Consider the following 24,341-nt stretch of genomic DNA (forward strand, 5'->3'; position numbering starts at 1 on the left):
TACTCTTTTCTCTACAAAACACTATGGTGTCTCATAGTCTACATGCAGACCCCCACGAGGGGTCTGCTATACTTGAGAACGGTCCCCGAATGAAGAGTCAGCAGCAGCAGCCAAAAAACCAGCCTTTGTCATCAAAATCGCATCTATTTTTTCATGTGGACATCAACCCTAGCGGCTCCACACGACATTAATTCCACGCTTTACATCAATCCCTATTTCCTTTTAGACATCAACCCCTTCCCAGGCTTTAGTATCAAGGCCCAAATAAAGCCCGATGACAACCAATCGCGGAGACGAGCAGATATCGATAAACGGGTTATCGGATTCGGAGATTCCAATTTTGACTTTTGGCCGCATTAGTTACCGATTCTCCCTGTCTCTCCCACAGGCCTACTGCGGGGGTGTGCCGTGCAGACTCAAGTATTAAAGCCCGTGCCGTTAAAGGATTTTTTTTTTCCGTCTCTTCTCTTGCAATCCTTGGCTCTTTGTGTCGATCGCCTGCAGCGCCACTTCGTTTATCGGCTCCTCCATCCAATTGTTTGTTCGTTTATCGGTCTCACAGATGGAACTTGATGAATGCCCAACATCACGAATGATTAGAGCAAATTGAGCTCTCATTTGCATGGAATGGTGGAGAGCCTTCTACATCTAATTTGCTCATAGTAAATATAATCAAGTAACTTCAAGTTATTGGTGGAGACCCTTCTACATTTAATTTGCTCACCACTAAATCAAGAAGCTTCTCGTTATCGAATGTTCTGATGTTTGACAAGATAACAAATTTAGAGGACAAAAGAATACACAAGGAATGGGGTTTTCATTAATTAAGTTCTAGTTTAGTGCTAACATAACAATAAAACATATACAAGGAATGAGGTTTTCATTATTTAATTTTTAATAAGTAGTAAAACACGAATAGATAATTAGTCTAATAGTAAGCATGTTAAATTTAAAGGTTTTTTTTTATTAATATGGGTTTATAGTATTGTTGGAAAAAAATTAGCATTATCATTTTCGGATTAGTGACATAATAGCAAGGTCGGACCGGAGGGGAGGCTCAAGAAACTTCCGCCTAACTATCCAGGGACTTAAAAAATATATTATAAATTAATTATAGATTCAAAAAATTTTAATTTTGATTTTGATTTTAAATAATCTAATTATTCAAGTCTCAAACTTTTTTAAAAGTCTTTTTAAATCACAAGCTATAAAATAAAATAGATTAAAAAAATTTACAACACAGACATATCCTGATGTGTTGATGGCTATCCAGTGATACAGTTATATTAATTGATAGTGAATCTATGATACAATCTGTTTTTTTTTCACGTTTTATGTTTTTCATTTGATCGAGAGTCGAGAGTGTTTTTTTTTTAATTATGTTATACTTCTTTTTTTTAATCTTAATGAGTGTTATAGGATCCAAGGACTTTTTAATCTACTCTACTTGATTAATGATATATCATGTACATTTTTTTTTGTTAATAACTTAATTAATTTGACTATGTTTATTGTTCCGTTACTACCTAATTGATTTGAAAATGTGAAAGAACAAAGAGAGATTCTATAAAAATGAATACTCAAATTTTTTTAAAAAAATTAATCATAAATTTTAATTATATTTTATTAGTATGTATATTTTAATTTCTTTAATTGTTCTCTTTTATACAAGTATAACTATTACTTCCGACCGTATGAGACTCTTGGGATGGTAAATAATTCGCCTTTCGCAGAAAAAGTATTACTTATGTGCCCATCTTTCTTAAGTTGAATTTAAAATATTTAAATTAATTATTTATAAAATTTAAACATATTTTTATATATTTAATATTTTATTAAATATAATCAATAAAAATTATTTTTTAAACATTTATCTAGCTATGAGGAGCCATTTTTTCAAATTAGGCTCAGCCTTAAAAATATAAGTACGGTCTTGCACACTAGCAAAATATTGAATTTAGTTTCCAAAATTAAATTTCTGAAAATATTATTTGACATTTAGGCTCTGTTAAAAGGATATTTTTATTTAAAAGAGTCTTAAAATAGTACATTAGTATATTTTTCATTATTTATTCTACAGCTGGTAAGCATAGGTAACTAGTAACTACTTTTATTTCGTTGTTATAGTAATTACGGTGTAAAATAAAATTATTTTAACTTAATTAAAATTATATATATATATATATATATATTAATTTGATTAGAATCATTTTAAACTAAGATTGAGCATTCGATTAAAATCGAGTTGAATCAAATCGAATTAATTAAAATCGAATCGAATAGAATTTTTTTGAATTAACCGAATCGATCAAATTTTTAAATAAAAATCAAAAAAATCGAACCGATAAAATATTGATTAATTCAATTTTCAATCAAATTAACTGAAATAATTAAAATTTTTAAATATTATAAAAAATTTATAAATTAATTAAAGATTTATAAATTTACTTAAATTTATAAATTAATTTTTTATTTTAATTAATTTGATTTATTCGATTTAATCGAATAAAAAATTTTAAAATTTAATCAATTTTTTAGAAAAAATAATTAAAAATTTAAAATAATCAAATTAAAATTTTAAATTCAATTGGTTCATCGATTTATTTGATTTAATTGAATTTTTACTTATTTCTACTTTAAACCTATAGATATTATTTTAATATTTTAAAAAATACCTTTTTAATAAAAAATGTCATTTTAAGTTTTGTCCAAGAAATATTTCTTGGAATATATAATAACTTTTATACTATATTCTTTTTAAAATATTTTTTTTTTTAGAAATTCAGTTTAGTTTTATTAGGAAAGACAATTAGTTATAATTTGATTAGAGAGTTAATATAATTTTGATTCAACTCGTTCCGTTTAGTAATCTACGAGTTCGAACAACTTCTTCTCCTCGTCCTGATTCTTATAAGTAAGATCTCCAGCTACCAACCACTACCACCACCACCCCTCCCTCCGCCGCCTCCTCTCGACTCCCACGATGGGCACCCCCGGCTTCCAGAAGTGCTCATCCTCCACCGGCTGCTCCACCGCCAACGGCGATGTCTCTTCTTCCATAGATAACATCTTACTCAACCTGCTCTTCGGCTCATCCGCAGCCGTCGTTTTCCTATACTTTGCCTACTTCGTCTACCGTCTCGTCCTCCGGGTACTCCGCAGATACCTTGCTAAGGCCGTCATCAGTAAGATCTCCGCCACGGAATTCAAATCCAGCGATGGTGTATTCCTCGACGGCGCCGCCGCCGGCGTCGAATGCGTGGTCTGCCTCTCCGAGATCCGAGAAGGCGAGCTCGTCCGGGTGCTCCCCAAGTGCCGCCATGTCTTCCACGTCCCTTGCATCGATCCATGGCTCAAGTGCCACTCCAACTGCCCCGTTTGCCGGTCCAATTTAGCCGACGACGTCGTCAATATTGACGTCGACGTGCAGCGTGGCGCTCCGGCCGTCTCCCCTGCTCCCGCAGGATCTGGAGTAAGTATTAGCACGGTTCCGGTTCATATCATTCAACCATTTGAGGAGGGACAACATCGAGTAGGGTTGATGGAGAACGGTGTAGGGACCGGAATGAACTCGACGACGCAAGCAATTGATCTTCCATCGATCGAGACATCTGTATCCATCGAGATCGACGTGAGATGATTTGGAAGGAACAATGGGCAGTGCAGACAGATTGCATGCTGATCTATGATTCGGAAGTACCATAGACTATAGGGTTTAAGAGTACTTGCACATAATATCACATTCACTAATCAAGCACCAATTTATTAGAATTTTTAGATGTTATTTAAATCATATTATCTTGGTTATGCATATTCGTAATTCATATATATAGTTCGTTTAAGTTATATATTGCCTTTTTTTCCCATGTTAATTCATTTAATTTTTTCATTAAAATCTTTGGTGACGTACGCTAAGGACGCCTCCCCCGGCCCCTTAATCGAACACGTAGCCATGTGAATCTCCCTTAATTGAACACGTAGCCGAGAAGTTTGTCCTTTTCAATTTTGCCTCTCTTTCGTGCTTCACTTGTGGTGGGAATGTGTAAAACAAGGAATCTTTTAAAGAAACCAGAGGTCAACTGTCTCATACTGTACCAATATTCATCAATAAATTTGATATTTATATTTGATCGACAATAAAAATATATATATAATAAATAAATTTAAACACTAACAATTTTAATTTATTGGTTTATATAAAAATTAACTATAAATATATGTTTTTAATCTCAATTAGCTAAATTATTAAATAAATATTTTAGTTAAATTATAGTAGTTCGATTATCAAGCCTAAGACAATACCATGGTACTATAGCTAGGCAACTACGTACCAGGATTGCTTGAGAAATTTTAACCTAAACCGGCCCCCCAAACTTAAAATCTTGGATCCGATACTGCATGTAACAAATGAAGGCAGATACAGCTTTGTGGATAACTACACCCAACTGATATAGAGAGGCAACAACACTCGTAAACTAATTTATGAAATTTATTTTAGACATGCTCAGCGCTGTAAATATCTGAAATCAGTATGGACTTTATCACCTCTCTATAGTGGGGTTCGTTTACTAATTTTCCTTTTTTAGAAATAAAGGAGGGCACACATACACAGGGACTAAAAATATATTCGAGTGTCTCATTGTTTTGGAGTGTTTATGAGGGGGACCATGTCTTAGAATGTGAAGATGCTGTTAGATTTACCTTAATCTACTATCTCATAACTGCACCAATGAGAAGTTAATTAAGATATCTCTGTTCTTCGACTTGTGGATTCTAGGCATAAACTGTACTTGAGAACTTAACATTGCTGAAAAAATAATCCTTTTTTAGAAGAACTATTTGGAAAGAGATCCAAAATATATTGCGTCAACTGAAAAGTAGTTAGCTTCAGATAAGTCAAAAACAATTGACCCATTTTTTTAAATAAAAAGATGGTTGCAAGAACCTAATTTCATTTCCTTCATTATGGTTCTGACTTAGTTATTATTTCTCCATTGGGTTTTCTGTTCTTGTTTTTGTTGCGATATCTATCTAATTCTGTTGTCTGAAGCTTTACATCAATTATTTCAAGTGCAGGTCTATGTATGTTTTTGGTGTAACCTGCCTCTGGTTTTAATTATTCTTTGTCAGATGTATGATGTGCGAAATCGATTGCAAGCATAAGAATGACTGCTCTTAAAGGTAGGTACAGACTTCAAGTTTGAAACTGTGAAAATTTTGTAGAGCCAACATTGCAATTTGCAGTTGAAGTACTAACATATCCTTCCATATATTATCAAAAAATAATAATAATAATAATATGATGATGATGAACGTCCCTAGCCAACTAGACAAAATTTTGTGTATATCCATTATTCTGTTGGTCTGATCTTGAAGATTTGTTTGATGCATTGTTCTTGGTCTTTTTCGCTGGACCACCCTGTGAGAGATTCCTTTGAACTGCAACCCAACGCCAGGACACTGGGCAGAACATAATAATTCTCAAAAAGCAAGACTCTCAATGTATTGAACAGTTAAAAAATTGAAGCCTTGAGAATGCTACTTGTAGCTATCTGTTAGTCATATGTTGTAAATAGGCCTTGCTAAATATTCAAGAATGATACTGAGGACGACTACCAGTACTAGTAGGTTTACTTCCATTATGGTAGATTCTTGACAAAGTTCCCTTAAATCTCTGCACCAGTTTAGGAGCAAAAGGAGAGAGAGAGATTTATCTCAAGGAAACAAATACTTTCAGAGTGTGGATTTCTATCCCTTTTGGTTGTTTGAATACTGTGCTTTGGCTTAAACGACTACAGCCCACAGCTTCTATGTGCATAATCGGTGCCATAAAAGATGCCAACGGGTAGGACAAATTCTCAATAGTACTTGGCTCACAGATAGGCTCACGGCTTTTAAGGGAATCCTTTCCTCCACTCTGCAAGAAAGAATAACAAGAAAACAAAACATTTAGGCCAGAACCTTTGGGACTGCCTTGCATCATACAAGTCCATAGCAAAAGCCAATTATTAACATGGTTGCTTAAAGAATGGCATTAAGAATTGGGGGGCCACTAGGTGAAGCAGTAATCTACTCATCTCTTCTGTCATATGCCTGAAACAGTTGTGTGAGATCCTGCCTTCTACCAGAGCACATGGCTGGAGAGATGAAAAGAGATATCAAAAAGCTTTTCACCTTTACATGTTTGATTTCGCCCTCTTACCAAGATCTGGGCCAATGATATATAAATAAGAAGGGGTACAAGACCTAGGGCTCAGAATGATTATCCTTTCAATTCTACTTTTGAAGCTCATGGGATCTCAAACACCATTGCCCACTCTGTCCGTTCCCTGTCATCACACTAATATGACTCCCAACAAGATACAAGGTAGCTTTCTTGCAAAGTGGTAAAATTACTTCCTCCTAGGGCTATACAGACTATTCATTTTTTGTCCTTTAGCTTTTATCTTTAGTGAGCTCTTACATCAAGTACAGCACCATTATATGAAAAAGGTGATCTAGCATCTCTTGGATTGAGCACATTTAAGCTCGTTTTTCACAATCTTAAAGTAATCTTCTCAAATTTTCTTTATGAAACATAGCCGAGAATTTGCAAATTTGCAGTCAGATCAGTTCAGCAAAACAGGATCTTAAACAGACATTTGGAACCAAATTAAGACAGCAAGCATATGGTCTAAAAAACACAATCACAAGGTACATTCAAAAGGCAGCCTCTTCTTGAATTTTGGTAACTAGCTGGTGCACTGCTGCTGCAATCTCATCCACTGAAGTCAATTGGCATTCATCTTCCACCTATAGAATTCACAACATCATTAACTGGCAACAATTGTTGTGGTTAGATAGGACTTTAGGCTCAACTGTACCTTTAGGCTGAAGGAGCAGAGGACCATTTCATCAATGGTGGTGACATTAAGGTGGAGCGTGGTCAGGTGGAGGTTCTGCAATCCAACCACCAACTTCAGCAGCTGCTTTGGCCGTCGGGGTGAGAGGATCTTCAGGTTGGCATAGCTGTCCACCATGGTTACCTCTATGTCAGCTGCAGACAATTTGTTCTCTACCACAGGCTCATGTATGCTCTCATTAGCTGCAGAGGTTGCACAAGTAGAAGTGTTGGATGAGTACTGGGGGAAGGTGAAGAAATCAGCAAAAGGGGCTGAAGCAGATCGTTGCTTGATTCTTTTGTGAGCTTCAAGAGACTGGACTAGCTTTTCGAGCTCCCTGACGAAATTGATTGCCCCTCCAATTATGGATGCTTGATCACTCTGCATGAAGAATTCAACATGCTCTTAAGTTTGGTAATGGTGTGAGCATATTTTATGGTGAAGCACAAGGCCCATCAGATGGTGGGGTTAGTCACACTGAACAGCGAGTGATGATGCTAAGTGAGAACATGAAGCAAGATTGTAGAATAGAAGAGATCTTAGCCATAAATGCTTCAAGCTCATCAGGAACATTCACAGTTTTGCTGGTCCACTGCCGGATGGCATTGATAATCTTTGCATGCTTATAGCCTAAATGGCACCCAACAACTAGTCCTCTCCCCTGTCAAACCACTCGTGCATATACTAGAATCTAGAGATTTCAGCTCAAAAACTAGTAACATATTTAATCACAAACCCGAAGGCTGAGATTTAGTATGAATGCACATGGAATGAAATTATGCAGAAAGGGAAGAGAGTGAGAAGCAAACCCTCTGTACATAAGAGGCCGGCATAAGTGACCGGAGCGCTGCAAGGTACTCATTCATCTGTTTTCTCCGGTTACGCTCCACGGCAATGTGAGTCATCCTCTGGTTCTCCACCTCCTCCTGGTTCTTCTGGCTTCTCGACCGCTGCCTCTTTTTACGGCCCGCCTTTGGGCTGAAGACGAAGGCGTCGTTGTTGGCGGCGGCTTCTGGCGATGAGGAATTCTCAAAAACTTGCACCCCGGCGGAGCAAGAGGCGTCCAAAGTCGCATTTTGTTCTAGCTCCCTGCCTCCTTGAACACCAGGACAATCCATTGCATTACTTGCTAGTGGAACCACCCCATTTTTATCAGACTCGTGTTCCCCATCGCCAAAGTCATAGCCCCAGAACTCTCCGCCATTGTTGAACAACTCTCTCACGCTGTGACCGAAGAGATCTTGTGGAAAAACTACAGCTTCCAGCGCCATCTTTCTGCAAGCAGAGCACTATGGAAGAGAACTCAAAAACGCAAGCAGAGAAGGAACCAAAAAAAAGGCTTTTTACATGAGGAGATGAGGCCGGAAGGGGGAAGGAACAGCTGATGAGACAAGGTTTAAAGGCCTCAGTGAACGAGAACAGAACAAGGTTGCCACGTGAGGTCAGGAAATGAAAGGAAGGGATGCAACAAGTAACAAGGTGGTCACCATGGGCAGTTAGGTTAGCCTGAGTGTGTTAACATATTGAAAGCTATTAGTAATAATAATAATAATAAAGCTACCAAGGAATGGAAGAGAGATGCTTCTGCTGTGATCAGACTCTAATTGCATGATGTGAACTGAGTCAGGGCCCAAAGATCAGAAGAAAAAGGGTGAGGAAAAAGAGATCTCAATCAGGGTCAGAATCTCTACTTGCCTAGAGTCTTGGGACTGAGGCCAGAGGACATGATGTTGAGTGCAGTGGAGAAGGCCATGTGTCCACCACCTTTTCAACTTGATGATGGCATACAAATCAAAAATGAAAGCCAAGCCCTTTCTCCTGGCAACCAGTCTGCCTACATGAAACAGTTCTTTCAGCAGTGGGAACCACAGTCTAGTTCTTCCAGCATTTTAGTTTCAGCCTCAATGATCAATTCCTTTTAGCTTTCATGCATATATACATTTTGTCTTATTTCCTTGTATTTCAGGGAAGAAGTGGAGAAGTAAGCTAAGGGTAGTGCCCGCATAGATGAGTGTTTCGATGCATTTGGCCTCATCAGTCCTGCTGGTGAAATTATTCAGCATGCATGATCCTGTTCAATACAGTGCTCAGTTGACAGACATGACTAGGCACCACGGTGAAGAGTGAACTTGAAAGGAACGAAACAAATCAACGGTTAATCGTGGAGGAATACCTGTTAAGGGTTCAAGTTGATGTGCCTATTTGGAGTCTCTGGCTTGTATCCATCCCCAAGTCTGTGATTATGGAAGTAAGCTGTTTACTTTTAAGGACGGACAAAAGAAAAGATAGATTTTCTCTCAGACTTCAAAAAAAATAGAAAGGATGGATTCTAAATAGATTCATGGATCGTTTTTTTTAAACAAAAAAATTGTCCTTCTAAAATTGAATAGAATGGACTTTTGTTTCTTCCTTCTGCCAATTCCGGCGACTTCAACTTCATTTTTATGTGCCCAGATCCGATAGCCTCTGACGACTAATCAACTTGCCTTCAATGGACCAACAGTTCGACTCACTATATGTCCAGATTTGACCACGAGCTCATTACAGCCAAGTCTGGTTGAAAACTTACACGGCCTCTGATTCTCAGGCTTGGCAGCAAGCTCGCAGGCCAGGCAACTCATCGTTTCATCGATGGCTAGGTTACATGCTAGGCCTAGGACATGCAAGCTTTTCTTTTTTCCTTTGCCACTATCCATTTTCATTGACGATTGATTGCTTCCCTTTCAGCTGCCTGCTGCTGATTTATTTTCAGCCTTTGATTTCTCTTTATTCTGTATTAATCTTTCAGGATAAACAAAGCATAAGCGATATGGAAGAGAATTGCAAGTAGCCTTCCTTCCTTGTCCTTCTTTGTCAGGGAAGTACTAAAGTGCGTCTATTCTAATCGCAACTTTTACGAGAATCACCAAGGTACTCATTTGTTTATATCAACTATTTCCGACAAGATTCCCAGCATCACGCAGCTGCCCCAGATTGCACATTACGTGAGGTGAAGCGGGTAATCATCATTCGAAGTTTGGTCGTTTAGGCCAAATGTCTCCATTAGTTTACAACACTAAAATCCTAGAGCTAGTTGATGTGACAGCATTTGAGTTCTTTTTGCACAGTAATCACATCAGCTATGGAATGTCGCTAGTCCTAGCATACTGATAGTAGCCCATGCCATCAACTATATCATCTTGCATCTGAAAATTAAAGTTAAGAATTGGACGACGAGTGCAACATACACGTTTTACTTCCTACTTGTACATATATTAAAACCTGTTCTTCCCTCCCTGCATAGTCCTTTCTCACTTTCCTCGAGGTTAAGATTCGACCATATGAATTTGTGATGCAGTGATTCCGCAATCTAAAAGTATTAGATTTATACAGAGAGAGAGAGAACTAATTTTAAATGTATTTGTGATGCATGAAATACAACCTTTGCAATCCACAATATTCTTTATTTTAATCGACTAGAGAAAACAACATAATAATAAAAATATTAAGAATGTACCTCGAAGAGATCAAATAGATTAGCTTAATTGTGCGAGAAAAATTAACAATAAGATGACTGTGCTTTTAATTAATTAGCAGTAAAACTGTCTATTTGGATCAATCAGAGAAATCAAATTCCCTGATTTGGTTTTCTTCTTGGTCTAATTTATGTCCAATACTGTCGACTTGTTCGTGATATATATAAGAGTATACCCTAAAATTTCTAATGCACTAAATCAAAACCGATTGCAATGCAAGTGAGGATATGCATGCATCAGAAACGGAGTATCTAGCTAAGCATATAAGTTTATCAACTTCGGTTTCCTGTAATTTTTTTTTCTGAATTATTTTCCCAAAAATAGTCAGACGAACTGCAGATTGTACGAAGATCCATAAAATACTTAAACATAGTATTAAAATTTTGGTATCAAGCACTTTCATAGTTTGGTATGAGCTTAATTATAACATGTTAAAGAGTTAATTTGGAGCAGAAATCCTTGACGACATTTTCCAACTCACCTGCGCACCGAAGAGTATAAAATTTGAGTCCAGAGGAGGTGGAAGTACAGAAATAAGTGTTCAGTGTAAGAGATTAAACAAATTTTAATCTCTCCAAGTATCAAACAATACTCAGCTTTACCTATATGATGCAAAGCATTGAATGATTGATCCGATCCTACAAAAGTTTTTTTTTATCAATTATTATGATAAATTCAAAAAGTACAAATAGGTTTAAATGATCTAGCAATATGAATAATTCGAATAACACAGAAGTATGAAGCACTTTGTATGAGAATCAAACCATCATTATATACGAGTCCATCTCATTTTTACCATTATATAAGTCACAAGGCCTATTATTGCGAAGGGAGATTTGATAAACATGAAGTAGAAAGAAGTCCTATTCTAAATAATTTGTAAATTGCCATCATAATTTAAATTTTAACTAATAAATATTTCTGTTAATTGAAAATATATCAACTTCAAGCCAATTCTTAAAAAACTAAACTCTCAGTCAAAATGGCAGGGGTAGCCAAAACTATAGGAAGCCAACTGGTAAAAACGGGAATTTAGGAGCGCCAATGAGAAAAATCCACGTCATAATTGTGTTCGTGGATTTCTTTCTCTTTTTCAAGCCTCCATCCAGCACGGATCCCATGCTCCTGGGAACCGTCCATTTGAGTGGTCCGGCCATATCCTCCGTCCACATCGCAATCTTCAGTTCGCAGACACCGTGTCGTCTCAAATGTCTCGGTCGCCGCTCGCAGACGAACGCGCTGCGCACGTGCCGACGCCCACCGGAACACTCCATTAGAACCCCCTCCCTCGAAAGCATCCCAACTCTCTCCTGCCCTCGCATGGCTTCCATCTCCTCCTTCTGCTCTCCCTCCTCCGCCGTCCGTCTCCGTAGGTCCTTCCACGTCCCGTCTTCCGTCTATCTCCGCCACATCCGACCGCTTCGATCCGTCGCAGACCTCCACCATTCCTCCTCCTCCTCCTCTTCCTCATCAGCCCCATCGGCTGGCGCCCCTCTCCCCGTGGAGAAGGGAGAGAAGAGATCCGTCGAGAAGAACCCAATTAAACTATGGCACCGCTATGTCGACTGGCTCTACCAGCACAAGGAGCTCGGTCTCTTGCTCGACGTTAGCCGGATTGGGTTCACCGACGAGTTCTTTGACCTGATGGAGCCCCGGCTTCAAAAGGCGTTCGTGGCAATGCAGGATCTCGAGAAGGGGTCCATCGCCAACCCCGATGAGGGTCGCATGGTTGGCCATTACTGGCTGCGGAACTCGAAGCTCGCACCCACTTCATTCTTGAGGGTTCAGATAGAGAACACGCTCGATTCCATCTGCAAGTTTGCCGATGACATTATTAGCGCAAAGGTAGGCTTCCGTTCTTGTTTACTCAAATGCGTAGCTTAACTGAACTTGTAAGTTTACAAGCATGTCTTCTCGACTTCTTATTCGATAGCTGGCGGATTATTAGTATTGTAAGCATTTATAGATATCAGGATTCAACCTTTGGATCACAGTTGTCTGTTTGATATTTTATTGCTCCAACTGACCTTCTAAAATGTAAAAAAGAAAACAGTGTATATTTTCAATCAGGTCCACAAATTGCATCCACTCAGCTCCACAAATAAAATACCAAGTTTCGTTGTAATATTCCAATCACAGACTAATTTCAGTTCATTTAAAGAATATCTGTCGCAATGTTTGTTTGGCGATTTCTTTGAGAAATTCCGATTGAGAAATTTCAGTTCATTTAAAGAAAATCTGTCACAATGTTTGTTTAGCTATTTATTTGAGAAATTCCAATTGAGAAATTTCAGTCCGTTTAAAGAAAATCTGTCACAATGTAATAATAATTCTGGCAATAATTCTAGTTCACTTTGATTTTCGATTGAGAAATTAATCAAAACGAAATTATAAAATTTTATAACAGTCAAATTTGCAACAGTGGAAGACCCATTGCCTGGCTTAGACAGTGCCCCACAAATACTTAAGGGCGCAAATCCTACTAGGAAAGGACTAACAATCATTTTGTATCAGCTGTCTTTTTATGGTTAAATTTCTAAAGTTGTGTTCCTACTGCTCAAAATATCCTTAATTCTGGTGTATTTAACACATTTGAATCCTACAAAGATATTTCTTGTGACTTTTAATTGATATTATTGAAAACAGGTTAAACCTCCATCATCTCCAGCTGGACGCTTTACCCAAGTGCTCTCTGTAGGAATTGGCGGTTCAGCTTTAGGCCCTCAATTTGTTGCGGAGGCATTGGCTCCTGACAATCCTCCTCTGAAGGTAGGCATCCTATCACTCCCTATGTTTTTTAACCATCTAATTTATACAGTCCTTGGAAGCTAGGCCTATTCATATTTTTCAATAATGTTGTATATACAAAGTCAAAATCAAGCATTGTTCTCTTCAACAAGTATCCTGCAACGGCCTATATGATAGGTTTACATTCCTTTATTCTCCATTCATGTATATTATAATTTACCTTCATTTCATTGAGTTCTCCTATTGGTTTGCTCTTAAGCAGGGTTTCAGTTGCACAACCTGTATTGGCTGTGCATGCAGACCTGATGTATATTATCTCGTCAACAATTGAAATATTCTATAGCATTCTTTTACCAGTACTTTCTAAATAATTTATGACATGGAAAATGGGTGGTACTGTTCTGTAACCAGTATCCATATGCTTGTAGCAAGATCTGGTATTTTTACTTGAGCTCCATATGATAAGACAGTGTGGAAATTTTATAATCAGTTATGCATTGCAACCATGGTGGTTCAAGTTTTACCATATATTAATATTTTCTTATAGTTGCACTGAGAAAGCTAATTGGAAGGATGAACATATCTTCTGGCAAACTAAAGATTTGGATTCCTAATAGGAAAATAAACAAAAGAAGATAGATTTTGTGATCCTTTGAGCAAGAATTTTATCATTGGGAACTACATTGGCAAATCTAAGTAAAAGATACCCTGCTATCTTGGCTGTACTTTGTGTTGCAAATTGCTTTAACCTATCATTGTGCCACTTGGTTCGTCGAACTCGACACTAAATCTTGTTGCTTCTGAGTCCTAGTAGATTTGCACATTAGTATACAAGTTCCTGCTTTAGTGAAGCTTTTGATCCTTGAAAATACCTCCATGGCCATGAATAGGAACTATGTCATTTACATTTGGTTTCATCTTTGTCTATGTTGATGCCTGCATTGAACTACGCATTTGTTCCAACATGTTAGCCTTGAGTTGGTAACTTCTATTCCTGCACTATTTGTACTTAAATGATAGATCATTGCATATAATTAGTACTTCAGATGGTTTGATTCAAGGTTTAAAAATCTCAGTCTGAGTCATGGTTCTGATACATGGCTGAAATGAGATGATTGGTGGTTCCCTTATTTAGCGTGGTGCCAGCAAACATCAATCAAGAGAAATTGAAGAGTGAAGAAGGAACTAGGGGAACCCCAGCTTGTAGACAACCTCAAGGTGGAACCCTACCTTGCACAACCCTCAATGCACCTTGCAGAACCATCACTGCTGTTTGTCTTGTAGTGAAAGATCATGATTTGGGTGGCAGATCATGGAACTTAGGAAGACACTTGCTCTCTTTCTTGATTCTGCATTGCACTTCCCATTGCACTCCAGTGGCAGCTGGCTCATGGCTTTGAGGAAGATGCTTGCAAGTCTCGCTTATATAAGGTGTATTGATGTGGTTTGTATGTTGATCAGTGGCAAAATGACAAGTTTTGCTTGGCAAGGAACAAGATTTTAATCCATGGGTTGGTTATGTAATTTAAATAACTTGATGACACTAAACTTTAGGTATCTCATACCGACTCTAGTGCTCTTCAGCTACCTGTATGTATCTTATTTGCCTGTCAATGATTTGTGTTTTATTGTACTGTTTCCTTACTGGTAATTTATTTTTTCCATGGACATCATAACTGACCTTTTCAATATAGCACACAAATAGCTTATGGTAGATGAACTTTGTTAAAGTTTGGTTTATGCTTCCTAATGAATTTCTTAAATTTCCTGTTTTTTATGTGATTCTCTTTTCTCATTTTTAGTATTTCAATTGTTAATGCATCATAAGGATTCCATTCTCTTATTTTCTGTTTTTTTGTTGTGTGCCAGATAAGGTTTATTGATAATACAGATCCAGCTGGCATTGATCATCAAATTGCACAGCTTGGGCCTGAGCTTGCATCAACCCTTGTAATTGTAATCTCAAAGGTCAGTTTAGTAATACCAGTATGTTGTCGATGGTTTTTGTTTTTTGTCCTCTTCTAGTCTGTGTTTCACAGAATAAACTCATACAAATATGCACATGCTCAGAGTGGAGGCACCCCTGAGACCCGAAATGGTTTGTTGGAAGTGCAGAAGGCCTTTCGAGAAGCTGGGCTAGATTTTTCAAAACAGGTATTATTTAAAGTTCTTGTCCTCGTGTTGATAGTTGATTTCCTTACCTGCTAGACAGTATTCAGATGTTTGTTGTCAATATATTATGGTTAGCAGTATCTAAACATTATCTATCAGTAACATTTTTGAGTAAATGATTGGTGGGAAAGGAGTATTGTTCTCTCTTTTTCAGAGACAATTGGCTCAGCTAAATTTTTCAAAACAGGTATTATCTTATGATTAAGTGGTTTGATGAAGGAAATAATTTGACTCTGATTGTCCTCACATAGATGAGATCTTGTTTCTTTATAAATTTTGAATGATGCAGGTTAACTATGCTTAAATATACTTTTATTGTGTGTGTGGTCTATATGTTTGTAGCAGTGTCCTAATTGTCTGTGACTCTTCAGGATGATTTTTGATAAGTTGTGGGTAATTCTTTCCAAAAACTGGTGATGTTCCAAACTAGTATGCATTTGCAGGGAGTTGCAATTACTCAGGAAAACTCCTTATTGGATAATACAGCTAAGATTGAAGGGTGGTTAGCAAGATTTCCTATGTTTGACTGGGTTGGTGGTAGAACCTCAGAAATGTCTGCTGTTGGTTTGCTTGCTGCTGCACTCCAAGTATTTATCTATTATTTGATTCCTTTTGTGCTAGTTGTGAAAGGTTAAACTCACTATGTCTGTAATCCAGGGGATTGACATTAAAGAAATGCTTGTGGGTGCATCATTGATGGATGAAGCAACTCGCTCGCCAGTGGTATATTACATCTTACTCTGATTAGAATCATGGAACATATGCTAATTTCATAATTGGTATCAAGAATCATATTAGTTGTATTATCAGGTAGTTTTATTTCACACTGTTTTATCCAGGTCAAGAATAATCCAGCAGCATTACTTGCTTTATGTTGGTATTGGGCTTCTGATGGAGTTGGATCTAAGGTTTGCAAATTGATCTACGATTATGTACCATACTCTGCAATTGTTGTTTCTATCTAATGTATTATTACCATCTCCTACCTACAGGATATGGTTGTACTTCCTTACAAGGATAGCTTATTGCTCTTTAGTAGGTATCTGCAGCAGTTAGTCATGGAATCCCTTGGAAAGGAATTTGATCTCAATGGAAATCGGGTTTGTAGCATTAGCTTTGAATGGTTTCTTTATGTCGAGACCATGATCTGGATACTTCTGAAAATCTAATTAAATGTTGCATATGATTTCACCAACTGCATAGCATGGCATTATATAAGCTTTACTGTGACTTCATTTCAGTACTTGATAGTCTCATATTTGCTCTGTTTTAAGCAAATTAAAATCACCTACAACTGCATATGGATATCATAAACTGTAAGCATATGATTTTGCATACATTTTAAATGCCAAGTTAACTAATTTTTATAAGTTATTCATCTTGCACCTCCACCAAACAAGCAACAAAGTTGTTTACTTGAATGAAACAAAATGGTAGGCCAATGGAAGGGAGATGGACTGTTTCTGACACAGGTCATTAGTAGTCAAGGTGTGTAGGAATTCTCATTATGATTTTACCATAAGAGTCGTGTTTGTTATCACTATATATTCCAGAAAAATGTGACATTTATTTGCATCGTAGACCTGCTAGTTCTACTCGGTGCATCCACATTTATGAAGTCGCCTTTTGAGTTTCTTAGGAATGCATACTCTAATTGTTCAATCAAACTGCTATTGTTTCTTGACAGACTTTTGGGCATGTTTGTGGTTCATAAATTACGATTGCAGGCACTTATTATCCATAGTTATGATGATACATTTAATTATTCCAACAGCACAGATTTCTGCTTCACAGTTAGCTTATCATGAACATGAACTGTTTGGACTTGTTTTCTGTACCTAGTACATTATCCCTTCTCTTTTCTCCAGATCTTCTTTGTCCACACTTGTGCTTTATATGTTCTTGGATTGCTTTTCCTGTGCCTAGTAGATAAGCCAATCCATAGTGATTACTAATGTTGCTCTCCTATCATACTAAAAAATTGAGTTTGCCTTGTATGCTTATGATGAATATTCTTAAATAATTGGAACATATATTTTTCATTTTTTTAAAAAAAGGCATCCAATGGGTTTCATTTAGGTTAATCAAGGACTTTCAGTGTATGGAAATAAAGGAAGCACGGACCAACATGCGTGAGTTTTTACTCCTTGTTGTTTGTCATTCTTCTAGATAGCAAGTAACCTGATCTCTTATTCAACGTCATCTTACTGTGAGCAGGTACATACAGCAGTTGAGAGAAGGGGTACACAATTTTTTTGTTACTTTCATTGAGGTATTACGTGACAGGCCACCTGGTCATGACTGGGAGCTGGAACCAGGGGTTACATGCGGCGACTATTTGTTTGGAATGTTGCAGGTGGATATTAAATTTGCTGTAATGTCATAAAATGAGATGTCTCTGAATTGAGTAGCTTTCTTTCTCATGCATTTGTTTACTAGTTAAATTAACCAAGTTGATGCCATTTTCTGTTTAGCTAGCTCGACACCTGCATGGTAGTGCAATGCAAAAGCATAGTCAGAATTTTTCTTGTTGTCTATAGTTGGCATATGCCCTTGACCTTGGAACTTGCCTTGAGATTTTAGGTTTGCCATTTCTTTACGGAGAGAGATGCATATTTTACCATCTGGATAGGGTGTGGAATATATTAGAGCAAAGAAGCATAAAACGTTGGCTATATAAAACATTTAAGTCATGCAACTTCCACCATCATAGATATGAGCTGATGCTAGGCATTGTTTTGTTGTCTTCATTCAGTAAAAATGGATGAATCATCTTGCTTTGATCTAATATGTTATCCAGCAATTTTTCGAGCTTGTGCTCTTATGGACCTTTTCTCCTCTTTTTTTCTCGGAGAAGATTGTCATCTTTCCATGGGTGAACCCCTTGGCACACATATCAAGTAATCAATATAGAAAACAGACAGCTTTTTTGAATTTTCTTTCTATATGCATATGCAAATTCTTCATAATCCCAAAATACTTGCTGCCTTGTGCATTCTAGTATAATTTGCTGTTGGGTTGCAAGGGTGCAAACATAGTCCCACATCTAAAGCACATGAAAAAGATCATGGGTTTAAAAGGATGGAAGATATCTCCATTGAAATGAGGCCTTTTGGGGAGAGCCCAAGAACAAAGTCATGAGGGCTTAGGCCCAAAGTGGACAATATCATACCATTATAGAGATGCGGATATCCTTGAGGATCTAACAAGTGGTATCAGAGCGAGACCGTTCTTCACCGGACTAACCGCCGGAAGAGCCATGATCCAGATCTAACCATGTGGGTAGGTCGGGTGGACCGAGGGACAGGAAGTCCTAGTTGCGGCTAGGCAGGAAGTCCTAATAGGTCGGGTGGACCGAGGCACAGGAAGTCCTGGTGGATCGAGGATTCGGACATCAAACGGAGGCTTTCCATTTGAGGATTCAGATATCAAACATAGTTCCACATCTAAAGTACATGGAAAAGATCATGAGTTTAAAAGGATGAAAGATATCTCCATTGGAATGAGACCTTTTGGGGAGAGCCCAAGAACAAAGCCATGAGGGCTTAGTCCCAAAGTGGATAATATCATACCATTGTGGAGATGCGGACATCCTTGGGGACCTAACACTTGCATCCTGTATAACTTTTTGGCTAATCCAAGGGCAATGTCTTCATGGATTAGTAGGCATGCAAACTGCATTGCTCTTGACAGAATATCCACATCAAATTATGGGAGATAGCTGCATCTCATCTCTGGGTAGATAATTGAATATCAGTGAATTATCATAGTTTGTTTCATTTTATTCCCCTTGAAAGTGTATTTTTTATACTGTCTTGAATAAGTTGTATATATGCTTAGTGCAATCTTTCTTATTTGCTAAAGGATGGTTTATGTTTGAACAGGGTACACGATCAGCGCTATATGCAAATGATCGTGAATCAATCACAGTGACAGTACAAGAAGTGACTCCTAGAAGTGTAGGAGCATTAATTGCTCTCTATGAACGTGCTGTTGGAATTTATGCACACTTGGTCAATATCAATGCGTATCATCAACCTGGTATCATTACATTTCTCTTCATGTTTGATAAAGGCATTGTCTTACTTCATTAAAAATGCTAATTGTATCTCTTCATGTTTGATAAAGGTATTGTCTTCATTAAAAATGTTAATTGTATCTCTTCATGTCTGATAAAGTCATTGACTTAATTCATTAAGAAATGTTAATATTTGCTACATTTATCTGTGGTGCAGGTGTGGAAGCTGGGAAGAAAGCTGCTAGTGAAGTATTAGCTCTGCAGAAGAGGATCTTGACCGTTCTGAGCGAGGCTAGGTATATTAAGTTATTATCTTTTCTTGTTAGTTTCTCCTTGGAATTTGCTGGAATCTCTAGTAATTATGTCAAGACTCTCAAGATCAGATAGAACATTGGAAGTTTTAACATTATGTTGTCTCTTGGACCTTGAAGCAAGGATGTCAAGTATATAGCTTAGTGTTCTATTGTTGGAAAAATGTTTTTTGCTGATCAAAGCCTGGATAAAAGGCAGGGTTGGATTGGAATTAACAACGCCACCAAGCTAAGTTAATCCCAACTATTTTGGGGCTAGGGCTTGGATCATATAGAATATTGATCTTAATTTGGTTATATATTATTGGCACAAGCAAGATTCAAACACAAGATTTCAAGGTCTGATAGCATATTAAATTTAAGTTGTTGACAGTTTATCCCAAAAGCTCAAGATATTAGGAAAGAGAGGTTATGTACATTTAACACTAAAAAGGAAAACTTGTATATGGCTTTTTCAATTGGTTGAAATCTGAAACGTTAACAAGTTTACATTTGGACCAAGTACCATTTAACTATACCATACTAGGAAGTACTGAGCAAACTAGGTGGATCTTGCTGTACCATTTGGGTTGGTAAGCACGTCCCTCAAAAGAACTCTATATAGTAGTATATACAAGTCTACAAACGGGTAAACAAAGCAGCAATAGTTTTCATCAGTTATCCTGGATCATTTCCCCCCCCCCCCCCCCCCCCCCCCGTTTTGAGCTTTTAAAAATCCTTTTATTGTATTCCACTTATGTGCTTGTTAATAATTTTTTGGCTGACCACTTATCTTGAAAACTATTCTTTTTAAGGAAAGGGACTAGTTTATATGATGGTATTCTTAATCTTCCCCCTTAAATGGATTCATAAACTGACCCAAACCAAACATGTTAACTAATGAGATAATGTCTCCGTCACTGCCAAGATTTGGATGCAGGACTTTCTGCTTTTATATCAAGTTAAAGTTGATCGGCCAATTACTTATTCCAAATTCTTTAGCTATAAAGAAATTGACCCTCCACATACTAATCGTATTCCTAGGAGTGTCAAAAATGAACCCAACTCACCAATCCGATATGAGTCGACTCGAAAAATATCGAGTTAGGGTTGGGGTTTTAGGATTCGAATCAAATTGGGTTGAACCCAAAATTGATCCGGAAAAAAATTTCAGGTTTTGGTTGACCCGAATTAGGGTTTAAGGGTATAGTTTAGACAATTAAATTTTTAAATTTAAATATTTAAATTTATGAAATATAATTATCATATAATTTAGACGAGGTTTGTTATTATGTGTTTAAATTAAAATATTATTATTATGTATTTTGAATTTTATTTTAATTATTTTGTTCAGGTTATTCGAGTTGGTCAGATTATCCGGGTTCGAGTTTATAGTTTTTGGATTGATTTCGGGTTCGGGTTGAGAAGTTTTTGTAATACCCTAGCTTCAATTCAACCCGAACCCACCCGACCCATCTGAATTGACACCCCTACACATTCCTCTGTTTTTTTTCTTTACTGTGTTCAATTTGTAAATGCTTTAACTTCTCTTTCAGCTGCAAACAACCTGTTGAGTCACTTTCACTCGAGGAAATTGCTGAACGATGTCATGTCCCAGAGCAGGTAATTTTTTTCACAATTAATCAATAAATACACTTAGTCTCATTTCAGAAGTTGAGAAAAAAGGATATGTGAAATTACCTATTCATAATCAGTACATGCTCAGCTTTGTTTCAGAGGCTTTAGAAAAAAGGCATCATGAGAAGAGATATCTATGCATTGCATATCCTAATAGCCCGTCTAAAGCTGCTCTTTTCATGCAATCCTCCTGACTAATATATATGAATATAGTATAAGGTCTCTCTTTATTAATATACAATCATTTGGAATCAGAAATTGTTTGAAGATTGAAGTTTTGCCTACTTGAAATAGTATTTCATTTTATTATTAAATTGTTAAAGAGTATGAAAGTCTATATTTTTGTTCATGTATCATTTCAATTGGATTTAAATCCTTCATAGAAATTTTTGCATATTGGGTCACTCATAATGGCACTTGCATCTTTTTAAGTATCGACTGCTACCATAGTTGTGTGCATAAAGAAGTTGACAGAAACTAATATCAAGTCGGGAACAAAAGAATCCTGATTATTGGTTCATATTGTTGTTAATTAAGGTAGTGTCAGACGAACATCTAAGCTCTAATGCTAGGCCTGACGCTACTATGGAGTTGTCTTATTAAGGAGCTACTTAAATTGAGCTTTGTCTAGGCAAACGCCTAATAAGAGGCATTTGGTTGATTGACTGATAGATGCTGACCTTTGACTGACTGGTTTTGTTGGCTAAGCTATTGCAACGTAGCCAATGCAACTACTACTAATTGAACTACCTTGGAAGAACTAGAATCACTGTCAACAATCTGGTAATTATTGTTTTCCCCCTATTTCTTACTTGTGGAGCAGATAGAAATGATCTACAAGATAATTGCACATATGGCTGCAAATGATAGAGCATTGATCGCTGAAGGCAGTTGTGGTTCGCCACGAAGCATCAAGGTTTACCTTGGCGAGTGTAATATAGATGAGTTGCTTGCTTAATCTTGTTGGTTTCCTTACATTGCAACTACAAAGTAAGTGAACTCGGAGGTTGGAAGTCACATTGTAATCCCCCTTGTGGATAGTTTACAAATGAATTTGTGGTAGAAATAATATCTGAAACCTGTTGGTTTCACGCATTTATTTTCATGTTTTGTTTTCATCTTGACATGAGAGGGGCTTTGAATAATACAACCATTGTGAGGTTACTGTGTTTGTTTTTGCCAGATACTTTGTTCCAAAGTCACATGTTCTTAAACTTTGTTGATGATTTGCAGTGAAGAGGGTTTATTGTGTAAATTTATTTAAATGTTTACATTTTTCAGATTGTCTATTTTTAAAAAAAATCTCATCTATCTTTTTAAAGTGTATTGAAAATAACTCCCTTATTCTTATCAACCTTTGATAAAACTGTAACATTCTATCCATGTAATATTTGTTATGTTAATAAAGCACAATTATGAGATATTCAAATGCTAAGGGATGTGAGTGTTTTGTGCAGGGAGAAAAATATAATGTGGTATTTATATAATATTCTCAGCCATTTGAAAATCCACATCTGATCAATATTAAATTATCTTTATTAAATAATTCAGAATTTATAAAATTAATTTATTGATTAAAGAATATTGTATACTTGGATAGGGTAGTAATTGTGAAGAAGGAAACAGAAGGTGATGCACTTCTAGTAGAACTTCTCAGTTTCTATAAGCTCTAGCTTATCTAAAGATTTACATAAGTTTTAAAAATATGTAAAAATTTAAATAGATTATATATTTTAATCTTATTTTGAGGAAAGGGTATAGTTCCATTTTGTCATTCAAACATGAAGTTTTCTGACATGGAAAAATACTATACACATCGCATCATTTTCTGACATGTAGGTTTGATTTTAATATACTTTAAGAATAGAATAGATTTAAGAGAGCATCACACTCAATTTCATAATTGTTAAATTAAAATTAGTGATGTTTATATTTATGTTGGTTTAGTAGTATCAATTTTAATTAGGTCCACTCTTAGTGTGGTATTCGATTGAAATTACACTAGCTAGATGAGAAACTAATGAATTTGTAGTGTCCAACTCTTAAAACTAGATTAGATTCAGATCTATGCAAAAATTACACGAGAAAATAATAAACTTTTTCGGAATTTGTTCCTGTTAGATTGGATTCAGATCTATGGCAAATAATTGATCATACAATCATCATATATTTCACTAATAATATTATCACTTTCAATATCTATGCTATAATTATATAGTTAAATATATATTGTTAATGTTTATTATTATTTGGAGACCATTGACAACAGCATGTGAATTTGTCCAAAAGAGAAAAAAAAATCACTTGGTCTGTTTATTAATCTTTTCAAACGTCGACCTGAATATTTTTAATTGTCAACCCAAATCCTATAATTAATATCTAGGATTGACTTTTGACTTAATCTACCTTTTAAACGAAATCAATTTGAAATTGCTTCACTAAGTTTGAAGTTGAGAACTGCCATGCGCGTTTGACTATTTGCAATTAGTTGGTGGGATTTCCTCAAGTCATATATTTTAAAGTTGACTTTCTTCTTCTTCTAGCACGATGGAGGACTTTTTTCAAATCACAGTGTGAATTGTGATCGACTTACTTTGCAGTTGAGTTTTTTTTTTAATGAAGTTCGAGAACTAAATATATTTTTATTAATTTAAGTAAATTAAATATGTCGCATCAATTATATATATATAGACTTACATATATATATATATATGCACTGTACAAATATAATAAAAGACATATTTTATCGGATTTTGCGTGCACCAATTTTACATCCAAATATGCACAAGTTTAACAAAGAGATATATATGTGCACTTTTTCTACAAAAAAAAAAAAAAAATTCGTCACCTTAGTAGTTCCACACGGTCAAACTTTTGCTCTCTCTTATAACTCTGCTGCGTCGTAACCAACTACTATGTCCTAAGGACATATATATGTGCACTTATTCGATAGATCCTGATGTGTATCAGTTTAATTGTAATCAAATGTTTCACATAGGAAATATATAAAAAAAATCATGAATTTATAAGATGAAAGATATTTTTATTGGTATGAAATCTTTTGATTGACTCAAAAATA

General features: G+C 36.3%; 2 protein-coding genes across 3 annotated transcripts; one reads left to right on the forward strand and one right to left on the reverse strand.

The window, feature by feature from the left end:
• Window positions 1-6,699: 6,699 nt before the first annotated feature.
• On the reverse strand, window positions 6,700-8,152 carry LOC141824282 (transcription factor bHLH94-like). Its single transcript, XM_074711540.1, has 3 exons — window positions 7,691-8,152; window positions 6,864-7,262; window positions 6,700-6,792 (listed from the first exon to the last, which is right to left on the reverse strand). Exons 1-3 carry the CDS (start codon window positions 8,150-8,152, stop codon window positions 6,700-6,702), a joined length of 954 nt encoding a protein of 317 aa, XP_074567641.1.
• A 3,551-nt stretch (window positions 8,153-11,703) lies between these two features.
• On the forward strand, window positions 11,704-22,436 carry LOC141824154 (glucose-6-phosphate isomerase 1, chloroplastic-like). Of its 2 annotated transcripts, none has more exons than XM_074711396.1 (14): window positions 11,704-12,241; window positions 13,043-13,165; window positions 15,014-15,112; window positions 15,215-15,298; window positions 15,760-15,903; window positions 15,974-16,039; window positions 16,156-16,224; window positions 16,309-16,416; window positions 17,396-17,448; window positions 17,534-17,672; window positions 19,201-19,357; window positions 19,552-19,630; window positions 21,181-21,247; window positions 22,086-22,436. In XM_074711396.1, exons 1-14 carry the CDS (start codon window positions 11,717-11,719, stop codon window positions 22,218-22,220), a joined length of 1,848 nt encoding a protein of 615 aa, XP_074567497.1. In that variant the 5' UTR covers window positions 11,704-11,716; the 3' UTR covers window positions 22,221-22,436. The 2 variants fall into 2 exon arrangements, with proteins under 2 accessions (XP_074567497.1, XP_074567498.1); XM_074711397.1 differs by having other exon boundaries at window positions 19,561-19,630.
• The last annotated feature ends 1,905 nt before the right edge of the window (window positions 22,437-24,341 follow it).

This window comes from Curcuma longa, chromosome 3, assembly GCF_044706935.1.
Source record: "Curcuma longa cultivar G26 ecotype Majalengka, Jawa Barat chromosome 3, ITB_CL_G26_1.1, whole genome shotgun sequence".
NCBI lineage: Eukaryota > Viridiplantae > Streptophyta > Magnoliopsida > Zingiberales > Zingiberaceae > Curcuma > Curcuma longa.